The following is a 12220-nucleotide window of genomic DNA, read 5'->3' on the forward strand; positions in this document are numbered from 1 at the left end:
ACAATGGGAATTTATTATCACACAGTTTGGGGGCTAGAAGACTTGCTTCTCCTGGGGTCAGTAGTATTCTGCCAGGCTGGCAATCCTTGGGGCTCCTTGGTTTTCCCATCACATAGTGATGTCTTCTCCTTTCTCTTCCAACTTCTGCCTGCCTTCTGGCTCATCCCTGTGGCTTTCTCTATTTCTTTTGTTCATCAAGGACATCAGTAAACTTGATTAAGACCAATACTAATTCGGTTGGCCACACTTTAACTACAAATAACATTTTCAAAAGTCTTATTTATGATTAGCGTGCACCCAAAGGAATGGGATTATAGTTAACACTTTTTTTTCCCTAGCCTACGTAACACAATCTTCTGTAAGTAATAAGGGCTAATAATCATAGAGGGACTGATAAGTGAGCAAATAAATTTGGGATAGGTCTCTGTACTGTAAGGATGGTTCTGGATCACCTTATAATGATATATAAATATTGAATGTCATTAAGTAGAACTTCATGGTGGAGTAATTTATGGATACTAGATTTGAAAATCTGCTTAGGAAAGAGAGTGGTAGGTGGAGAATAACTGGGAAATTGTTAGGTCTTGTGGGAAGACCGATTACTAGAATTTGCGTTCACCCATTGCCATTCAATGTATTCTTCCAGGATCATATCCTAACAAAGCCTTTCTTGATCCCATGCCACTCTCCTCCAACGTCCAGAACTCTTCATTTATACTAAAAAATATAATTAAAAAAGGCACTTAGGAGCAATCTTTTTTTACTTTAATTTCTTACATTACTTGGTACATAGGCTTGTTTTACCACCCTGTTCCTTATACGCGTGGACATTTTTTAGTGAAAATGTGCGTTCTGTTACAGGATGGAGAAGAAGAATAATATTGAAGTCATGAATTAGTTGGACATCAGTTTTGAGATTTATTTTTATTTTTTTAAAGAAAAATGATATTTTGTTCAATAAAGTTTTTTTGCAATCATTGGATTTTAATTCATAAAATCCCTGGAAAATGCACTATAAAGATTCATTTAAAAAGCAAATCATTGACATTAAAATGTAATCATTTTCATTGGAGAAATCATCAAAAAATTTCCCATTGGCAAGAAAAAGTCCCCGTTTAATCTTCATACTCAAATATTCATCATACTGGGTAAATTCAGGTGGTAAAAATCAATGCTGCCTTAGTGGTTTTTTTACACAATAATTTTCCACCCTTCTTGTTATTCTCTTGTTTGTTCTTCACTGCCTTCACTTCATTCTCCTTTTACCCTAACAGGAACCCCATTTCCAGTAGTAGTAAAATAAGAGTTTTTGAAGCAGTTAATTAATGGCATTGAGTAGATACGATGGAGCTCCGCCCCGTAGGAGGGGCAAACACAAGCAGATCGAATTAAGTGGTTCGTCGTTAACAAACGAACCCTTAATCTTTTCAGGAGAGCTAAACATCCACAAAGGCCCAATCAGAGGCCGCAGTTCTCGGAGTTCGAGGGGGCGGAGCTGGACACTTGCCCTCCCACCTCCCAGCCTCCCGCGGGGGCCGAGTGAGCCTCCCGGGCTTCGCCCGGCCCCACCCCTTCGCCAGGCACGGCGGCTATTGGCCGGTGCGCTCTTTGCGGTCGCCTCAGTTGCTGGGAGAGGGAGGGCGGGGGCGGGAACTGAGGTAGGCAGTGGGGTAGGAGAGAAAGGCGGGTAGGCAGCGGAGCGTGAGGGAGGAGGCTAGGGTGGGCCGGGCGGATTCCGCGAGCACCGCGGCGGTTGGCGAAACGGAGGGGGCGCAGCCTCCCGGTGCGAGAAACGGTCCCGGCTGACAGATCCCGGTCTTCCGGCTGCGCCACCCGGGAGGCGGATCCCTGGGGCCTGAGGAAGCTTCTTCGGCCCGGCTCCTCCCCTCCTCCCTCTCGCTCCTGAGGGTCTACAGAGCGGTCTCTGAAGAGAAGGAGGAGGTCGTCGGGGGCGGCGGCGGCGGCGGCTGCGGGCGGAGACCGCGCTCGCCCTTCTTCGGCGGCGGCGGCGGCGGCGGGGGCAGGACAATGGAGGTGGCTGTGGAGAAGGCGGCGGCCCCGGCGGCGGCGGCAGCTTCGGCGGCCACGGGGGGGCCCTCGGCAGCGCCGAGCGGAGAGAACGAGGCCGAGAGTCGGCAGGGCCCCGACTCGGAGCGCGGGGGCGAGGCGGCCCGGCTCAACCTGTTGGACACTTGCGCCGTGTGCCACCAGAACATCCAGAGCCGGGCGCCCAAGCTGCTTCCTTGCCTGCATTCCTTCTGCCAGCGCTGCTTGCCGGTGCCCCAGCGCTTCCTTATGCTCCCTGCACCGATGCTGGGCTCGGCTGAGACTCCGCCGCCCGTTCCCGCCTCTGGCTCGCCAGTCAGTGGCACATCGCCGTTCGTCACCCAAGGTGAGAGCTGACCGTGGACGCGTGGGGGAGCCCGGGCCGGGGAGGCGGGCGCCTCTGTGCGCCGGGACCCGCTGTCACGTCGCCGCCGCCGGGGAGCTCGGCGGGGGAGGGGCGAGGAGGAGGGTCTGTGTTGGCGGCGGTGACATGGTGGGCCAGCGCGCTCTGCAGCGTTCCGCGCGTTCCGCGAGCAACTTCCGTGGGTGCTGAGGACTTGGCAAAGCTGCTGCTCCTTTTGCTTCTGAGCATTCTCCTCCAGGGTTGGGTGGCCCATGTGACCCGGACTTTTGTAAACCTCTCGAACTGTGCTGTAGTCTGTATCTCGGGTTCTTTGCTGCTGCCCGCTGTATACCGAAAGCTTTGTCCAGGTCCATCTGATTCTAATCATCTCCTATATACCCACGTTATTTGAACTGGAGTGGGGAAGGGAGGAATAAGGATTAAGTGATGCGGTCTTTATTTGATGATTGATTGTAGGTTGGATGCCGTCTATTTCCTGTTTTGTGTATTTTGGGTTCGTTACCTTAATGCGTGTCTAATTGTCTTCTCTCCCCTCTGATGGGACAAAGGAACCAAGAGACGGTGTTTTGTCTTTCCCTTTCAAAGGTTTTATTTTTAGAAGGTAAACGGTGAAGAAAAATAGAACAATCCAAAGTGATTCGGGGCAGAGATTCTCCAGTATTTTTAAGACAGCAGCTGGAAATGCTTAAGTTACAGTTCTTTTTGTGGTGTTTGTTACTGTATAATGAGACTTTTGACAGGTAGTTCCCGTTGCTCGTGTTAACAGGTTTGAAACATTTAAAGTAAGTTATAAGCATAGTAGTTACTTGTTTCTAATAGAATGCTTGAAGTTTTTAAAATTTTAATATTGAAAATACTTGAGCACTTTTTAAAAATACCAAATAACTGGAAATGGGGAATTATTTTAAATATGCACTTCTTAGAGAGAATAGTTGAATTAATTTGAGAAAATGCTAATTAAATAATTGAGGTCAAGTGGTATATAAAATTGAGGCTCCAAAGAGATTGTGGTCTTAGAGTCTAATTAATTAAATATCAGGAGCTGTGCTAGTTGTGAGAAACACCATGGATCTCTGTTTCTGCACGTCATGTCTGTGAGATACGCCCTTTGTTTCATCTTGTTTTTTTTTCAAGGATATTTGGAAAATAGAGAATAGTGGCACATATGTTTATTGTCCACATAAAAGACTGAGGTTCCCTAAGCATAGGGTTCCTCTTCTGTAACACAACTGCTGCCTGTGCAGGTGTCAACCCGCCCTCTTCAGTTACCCTCTGGGAACTGGGGCTGGGGCAACCAGTGCAAAAAATGCTCATGTTTGGCTTATGCTATTGTTTTAAGTAATAAACTGTTCTTCATTACTTCTGCCAGCATTCTACCGTGATAGGCTATTTCATTAACTTGCAAGTAGGGTGCAATTACAGATCCTTCACACTAATTTGCTCTTCAACATTGAAGTGGCCCACCTCTTGAAAAGTTAGTACAGGTTAAAGTTAAATCTTAGTTCTTAACTTTTAGATACATTTTAAGGTTTCTTTTATTTAAACTTTAAGTGGGAAAATAGTCTGGTAACCAATTATGATCTGAGATTTGCATCACTTTAGAATTAAGATTTATTGTGTGCCCGGCAGTGACATTTAGACCTGCAGAATGAGAATATGGGTTATAAAAGCTCTGATGCTTGATTCTGAGACAGGTTTGCAAATTTAGACTTCTCAAAATAGTCTACATAATTCTAATCTCCAAATATTTTTTATCTTTGTGTTTGTATTGAAAGCAAGAGTTCAAGGAAAGTAGTTAAATTGAGAGATACTATTTTTATTATGTACTCTAGTGGAAGACTAAGAAAAAGGTCTTTAATAAATTATATTTTAAAAGACACCTCTTAAAAAGGGTTGGTGTTATCTTCAATGAATTAAAAAATGTTATCCTGATCTTGCTGACTTGAGTATTTTTCTCTTTCTCCTTGCAAACAGATTTTAATACTAGCTGAAGCAAAAGTTGAGGTGATGTATTTCATAACTAAATAAATGGGGTTCATTTGATCATTTCTACTCTTCATTATCCTGAACAACTTGTGGATTCAAGGCATTGTGAGTTAAAACTACAATACCTACAGAGACTAAGCACAAAATTGAGATGGTGAACAATGAGCCTGGGGGGAAGGTAATAGGAAAAGATGGAGAGTGAAAAGGCAGCAAAATGTACTTAGCTCAGCAGTAGAGAACAGGACCAATGTTGAAGGATATATATGTATGTATGTATTATTTTTTTAAGTGAGAAGTCTGTGTGTGTGTGTGTGTGTGTAAAATTTCTCTAGTATTAGGTATTTGTAGATAATTAAAGAAAATGTATAGATATAGGTCCGTACTGTAGGCCAAACAAAACAGCTTTTGTTGCAGCCCCTTACCATGTTGGAGTTTGTACTCTTCCTGTTTAGATTTAGATACAGATTTTCAAACTCTAGTTCTAGTAGAATCACCTTGTATTCTTGTTAAAAGTTTACATTTTCAGTCCCCTCTCCACAGGGTCTAATTCTACTTAATTTGGAATAGTTTAATATTTCTAGAGTATAATATTAAAACTTGGTTTTCTTTATAATTCAATCAGTATTGTTCCAGAATACAGTTCATTCGTAAGAGGATTCTTTAGAAAATTAAGATCAAATTTCAGGGTTTAGAGTAGTAGTACTCAACACTGTCAGAGCTAGATCTTCTTTCTATACAATATTTTTTGATGGCTCCCTTTATCTTAAATGAAATTTATAGAAAGTGAATCCTTCTTAACTCATATTTTGTAGAAAGCTCAATAAAATGTCTTAACCTTTTAAAAAGGAGAAATAAAGCTAATTTCTAATAACAAAAAAAAAGTATTACAGTTTACAAATGTTCAGTCCCAACTGTACCTGCCAACATAGTATACTTTTAGTTTTCCAAAATGGTCTGTGGAGGCAGAACCAAACCCAATGAGAACATTAGTCCAAACCCCCCAGGGTCTAAATTGTCCTTTTCTAAGACTGCCTCTAGGAAGAAATGGTAACTATACCTGCCAACATAGTATACTTTTAGTTTTCCAAAACGGTCTGTGGAGGCAGAACCAAACCCAATGAGAACATTAGTCCAAACCCCCCAGGGTCTAAATTGTCCTTTTCTAAGGCTGCCTCTAGGAAGAAATGGTGGTGAGTGCCTACAAGCTGTAGTTAGATGACCACCTCAGCCTTGATTGTCATTTCTTAACATGCATTTATATCCACTAAAGAGGGCAGAGCATAGAAAATGGAATTTCTTTAGGTACATTAAATGGGGAGACAAACTAATCCTTGAGGAATAACACTGAACATTTTTGGTGTTATAAGTACAAGGTATAATGGCAAAGGATTGATAGTGTTTTTGTATTTGAAGTATTATCCTTGGATAAGCTTGATAGGTCTCTTCCCAGTCGAGTCAGTCAAATTTGTGAATTTCCTGAGCTCTTTTAAAGACTGAGCATCATAGAAAATTGTAGAAGTATAAGATGTTGTCTCAGTCTTCCAGTCTACTTTTTTTTTTTGGCCTGAGCAGGCACTGGGAATCAAACCCGGGTCTCCAGCATGGCAGACGAGAATTCTGCCACTGAGCCACTGTCACACCACGTTGTACCACCTCCAATCTACTTTTAATCTAATCAAGGAAGAAGACTAATGTATATGCATTAGTTATGAGACCATTTAAAATTTCTTTGTTTTTAAATTAACTTGAAGTATAATATGCATGTAATAATATGCATACATTTTAAATTTATAGTTTAATGAGTTTTGATAAATTTGTGCATCCATGTCATCACCACTCTAATCAGGATATAGTATATCTCCATTGCCCCCAAAAGTTTCCTGTTGTCTTTTACAATCTGTTTCCCCCTTTTCTGACAGCCAGATCTAATGCTTGTTTAGAATTTAATAGAAATGGAATAGTATATTTTGTACTGTTTCATATCTGGCTTATGCTGAGCATAAAGTGTTTTTAAGATTGATTCACATTGTATCAGTTGTATACACAATTTGTTTATCCATTTACCTGTTAATGGAAATTAGTATTGTTTTCAGTTTGAGGCTATTATAAATAAAACTGTTATGAATATTTTTAGACAAGTCTTTCCCTTAGATAAATACTTAGAATTTCTTGTTTGTATGACAAATGTATCTCTATGCTGGTTGTACCATTTCCTGCCGGAAATATGAGAGTTCCAGTTAATCCATACCCTTGCCTGCAGTGGTGTCAGGTCCCAGCTCAAGGATCAGTCTTTCTGGCCCAGTAGCAAATTGGAAGAAAGCACAAGGAAGCACCAGTGGAGTGGTCATGCTTTAATCATTCCCCTCCACTCTGCAATCTAGGCAGTGACGGATTTTTATATCATTGTTATTACAAAGGTGTCAACATGCCAGAAGATTACATAACATGTGCTGAATCATGGTTATATAACATGTGCTGAATCATGGTTATATTAACATGTGCTGAATCATTCTCTCCCGGAAGCTCTTTAGACAGCCATTTTTTTTGCAGCAGGCTGTTTACATATTCATATACCCTGGGGCCCACACTCCACCCCTTAAACAGCCTGCATTTGGGGGATACCTTACCCCATAGGACAGCACCTTGGGCCAACAGACCACAACAATAGAGGGAGCAACAAAAAGACTGCCTAAAACCTGGTGAGACAAGCCAAAGTTATCACTCATTGCCAAGTCCCAGTCATGGATGTCCACTAGGATTTCAAAGGGTCTTATGAGAGGGCTTGGATAGGTTGTACCTCTCCATCCATTTCATGTAAAACATCCTCAACAGAATCTTGATTGTCAGGGACATATATACAATATTCAACATGTAAAACTGCACAGGTTTCTCCTTGAGCAGCTGTTAGAAGGTCTAGGGCCATTCTATTCTGTAAAACAATCTTTCTTATTTGGGTGGTTTCATCCATCATTAAAGTTAAAGCCTCTCCTGTTTGATTAAAGGCACAAGCCATATGCTTAGCTAGAGCCTCAATGTCTATTTCTGTCTTAATGGTTCTGGCTTCTGGAAGGAAAGGGGCTAAAGGAAAAAAACACAAGGCAACTCGTTTCACATGGTGCCAACAGTGATATACCATATCCCAATTTTGGGGTGTTTCTGGAATGGAAGTGAGGATTCGCCCAAAAGGGTCATCCCCACATGCACTGTACCATCCAAATAGTGAGTAGGTAGGGCCATTCATATGATCTACAAACCCACATACAAATCTTGGGAAGTCAATCCTATGTATGTTCCTATATATGGGCACCATCCCACCATTTTCTAGAGACTGTAGACATTAAGGTGATATTGCAAAAAGACTTGGGGATCCATCTGACTACTCACTGGGAGTCTCCCTGAGGCAGCTCAATACACCGTGGCACCTTTTCCCTCAAATCTACATGTTCAGCCATAGCCATCCCCAGCTGTTTTGGATAACATATCCAAAGAGCGGGGAGGATTGTTCACGTCTCAGTGGAGCAAGGTCTCAGCTGCTCACTGTACTTCCTAGGCTGGGAAGCTGCAATTAATCTGCTGTAGCCAGGTCCAGTTCTGTTAAGTAGCAGGTGCTGTCTGCCATGGAAGTCCTTCAGCTATATCTGCTGAAAATTCAGTACATATCCAGCAATGAGAAACATTGTGGACCTTTGTGTAGGTATGGACCCATGATGCCAGGCTGTTGGCCACAATCATCCTGGTTGAAGAAATAGCAAAGCTTTAGAAACCATCATTGGCAGATCTCGTCCCTCAGGCATAATACAGGCCACCTGTTCTTCCTGTGAAAGGATAGTGGCAGCCAGGGGGTTCTGCCCCGGGTGGAAGTACCAAACCAGGTCCCCTCAGGCTATGCTAGCACCATCAGGATGAAGCTCTATAGGCATGAGGGGTCTAGGCCAGGAATGCAAGACATAAGTTTCTTGAAACAAAGAACCTTTCCCATTGTCAGGAAGGGACATGCTCATGGGATGTGGCCACCTTACAATCCAAGATTGTACCTGCAAACCTCGGGCTATCTCATCTCTCTATGGTAAAAGACATACCACCCAGGAAGGGACTTCTGTTAATATTTTCCACTGCCAGGTCCATTTATCCATTGTCCCTGGGAGCAAAACATGCGGAACAGGTAATAATAACCCTCCTTCCCACACATGGGTTCTTTACATGGCATTGCTTCCTTTTACTTGTATGTGCAAGGGCAATGCTCGCCCTCTTACTCCTAGTCTACCTGGGATAGCCTATGCACTGAGGCTGTTCATTCAATAGGCGAACTGCAGTAGTCATTCGGGTAGCCCATTCCTTCAGTGTTATTTTCTCGGACCAAAACCTGAAGCTTTTCTTTTAGGAGGCCATTGTACTTTTCAGTCATTCCCACAGCTTGCGGTCTATATGGGGCATGCAGTGTCCACTGTATATCCAGAACTTTGGCCTGTTCCTGAATCGTAAACTCATTGCCATCCAGTGGGGTGGATTGCTTCTACTAGACCCATCTTATATACCAGATGTCCACCGGTACAGGGGGCTGTCTTCCCATATACATACCCAGCCAGCTATAAGGAGCGTGGTAGGCACTAGCACCAGTTATGGGCCTGTAATCAGCTTGCTTGCAGTGCAGCATAGACAACGGCTAATTGCTGCTGAATGGGGGAGTATCTCACCTCTGCTCCCTTCTATAACTGGAACCAAAACCCCGTAGGAACCTGGTGTTTACCCTGATACTGCCTAAGTCCCTAACCAAAGCTTACTTCATGGGCTGTCAAGTCCAGGTGGAAAGAAACTGTCTTATCCACCACTTGTGATGCCTACTGCTCTGCTCCTCTTTTTGCTGCCGCAAAGGTGTGTTCCTGGTCATTCCCCCAATTCCAGGAGTACCTTTCTTGACCAGGGCATACAGAGGGTGCAAAGTCTGAGCCAAATGAGGGATAACGACCCACCAATATCCCAAGAGGCCTAAAAACCTTGCAGCTGCTTTACAGCAGTTGGCCTTGGATATGCTTGGACTTTATCTATCATGGCTTCTGGGGTCACTTTGGTCTAACCCAACCAGATAACTCCTAAGAACTTGACAGACCATCCAGGCCCTTGGACCTTGGCCTCTTTGATTGCCTATCCCCAGGTATCCAATGCATGGTGCAAACTGTTCACGGCTCCTTCTAGATCTGCAAGAGAATCAGATGTTATCATGTATCATCTATATAATGGCATAAGGAAACTTGGACTTTTGGACTTATGTTGCCAAGTGGCCAAGTCCTGAGCCACCAACCTATGGCAAATGGTAGGGTTATGTAGATACCCCCTGTGCAATACCACAAAGATTCATTGCTGCCCTTCTCGTGTGGAAGCAGATTGGTCCTGCCTCTCCAGAACCAGGTCAGTGAAAAAGAACATATTGGCCAAGTCCACCACATAGTGGTATCGTCCCAAGGAAATAGTTAATTGGTCCAGTATATCGGTCATTGATGGTATTGCAGCATGTAGAGGAGGGGTGACTTTATTGAGTTCATGGTAATCAATAGTCATTCTCCATGTCCCATCTGGCTTTCAGAAGGGACACACCAGAGAGTTATAGGGGCTGTGTTCTGCCCTTACGATTCCTGCCTTTTCCAGCTGTAGGATCATTTGCCCAACTTCCTCATGTCCTCCGGGTAGCTGGTATTGTTGTACCTTTGTGACTCTTTGGAGCTCCAGTAGGCACACCGGCAGGTGATGAGGATGACCACTAAGCACTCGTACCTACAACTGAAATTCTCCTTAGGTTGTTCTCAAAGTCAGTCCTTGCAAAACGTCCATGCCCAATATATATTCTGTGGCAATGACCAATGCCCAGCACCACTGTGGCCTGTCTTACCCAAAATATATGTTCTGCATACCCATCAGTGTTGGTCAGGGGACCATCTGTTGACTGGGCTTCCATACAACAGTGTACATTCTGCCCCATATCCACTAGGGCTAAAATGCATTGTACATAGTAGGGGAACCAGTATATGGATAGTTCTACTTGTGACCTCCAGTCTACTGGTTCCCCCACCATCTGGGCTTCTCTACCAGCCTGTCAAACAAGTTCAAGTTACCTCTGTCACTTGATTGTAAGACATCACACAAGTGTAATGGACAACCTTCTGCTTACTTTTTCCCTTTTAGTTTGGTGAATCGTTGCTCTCAGGGCAACTCTTTCCACAAAGCCAATAATACTTCATTGGGCTGTTGCTCAATCTGTGGATCCACCCTGCAGCCGACAAGTCTGTCCACATTTGTAACTGAGATACCTTGGTGGGACGGTCAGCTTTGCCAGCTCTTCTCCATTCACAGGACGTTTTCCACTTAGTTGGTGACCCTACTCCTTTCCACACTGGACGCATCCCCTTTTCTTGTTTGCATATTTCCACGTCACCCAACTATACCATGGCAATGGTTATTTCATGTAACCTGTGGTTCACATGGGGGCCAGAATCCCAGCCAAGGCACCAAAGATGCCAGGAGGTGGCGTGGCTTAAATCATGTCCTTCATGTGAGTGGCAAACAACTCATCATCAGGGGTTCTATACTGGACCTGGAACATTATCTGTCACATCCTCATTTCTCAGATGGTTTGGACTAAGTCCATATACGTAGTCCACTTCTTGTGGTCTCTGGGAGTTCTCCTGGATTTTGTCAGACCTGTCGGGCCAGACTCATCAACCACTTGATCAATGAATAATTACCTTGTGCTAATTGTCGGCTGCCTTGTATACACTGTCATAGGGAAAGACAGGTAGTTATGGAGCCCAGCTGTGCTATTTCGCTTTTTGAGAGTTCCAGGCTGTCAGCGCCATCATCCCACAGGTGTAACAGCCATGCTGGGAGTGTTTCACTGGGTTTTTGCCATACATGTCTCGTGAGATCCTGGAGTCCCTCTAGAATATATGCTGTGTATCTCATCTGTCAACCCTGGAGCCAAGGGTTGGCTGTGCTCGACCTGTTGTTTTACTATGTGATGGGTATGAAATAAGGGGGGAATATTTGCCCAGGATGGTGCTGACTCATTCCCTGACTCCCTCCATTCCAGGCAGCCCTGGCACTGCTGCTTACTCTTCCAGGGCTTCAGATTTTCAATTCTTCTTGTCGTTGCTGCAGCTTCCAGACATACATTTGCGCTGCTGAAGCTTCCTTATGCTGTTCTTGCAGCGTGGTTTAAAAAAAAAACAAAAAACAAACAAACAACTTCCCCACCATACCGCACCGCACTGGGGAACCACGATGTTGGTTCCTCAAGGTCTCTCAAAGCCTTGGTAGTCATCTGTGGGGTGGGATCCATGGGATACCACGAACCTGTGGGGGACCACATCCCATCTGGTTCTTCATCCTCTGGGGCAGAGGGGCCACTCAGCATATCCTGCCAACTACGCCAAATGTCAGGTCCCAGCTCAAGGATCAGTTGTTCTGGCCTAGTAGTGAATTGAAAGGAAGCACGAGGAGCTGCCGCGCTGCTAGAGTGGTTGTGCTTTAATCATTCCCCTCTGCACCACAATCTATGCAGCGACAGGTTTATACCATTGTTATACAAAGGTGGCAATATGCCAAAAGATTACATAAAGTGTGCTGAACCATGATTATATAACATGTGTTGGATCATTCTCTCCTGGAACTTCAGATCTGGAAGCTCTTTAGACAGCCATTTTTTTTTTTAATAGCAGGCTGTTTACATTTTCAAATACCCTAGGCCCTATAACTGGGTATTGTCAATCTTTAATTTTAGCTATTCTAAGTGTGAAATGATAATCTCATGGTTTTAATGATTATTTTCCTGAT

General features: G+C 43.9%; 1 protein-coding gene across 2 annotated transcripts in view; it reads left to right on the forward strand.

Moving 5' to 3' along the window:
• The first annotated feature begins 2028 nt into the window (after positions 1–2028).
• TRIM24 (tripartite motif containing 24) overlaps positions 2029–12220 on the forward strand; it is a 126530-nt gene continuing 116338 nt past the window's right edge. For both annotated transcript variants that reach the window (XM_077144127.1, XM_077144138.1), the window contains exon 1: positions 2029–2392. In XM_077144127.1, coding sequence (XP_077000242.1) covers positions 2029–2392 — 364 coding nt within the window. The remainder of the gene's footprint in view (positions 2393–12220) is intronic.

Source organism: Tamandua tetradactyla, chromosome 1 (genome assembly GCF_023851605.1).
Source record: "Tamandua tetradactyla isolate mTamTet1 chromosome 1, mTamTet1.pri, whole genome shotgun sequence".
Lineage (NCBI taxonomy): Eukaryota > Metazoa > Chordata > Mammalia > Pilosa > Myrmecophagidae > Tamandua > Tamandua tetradactyla.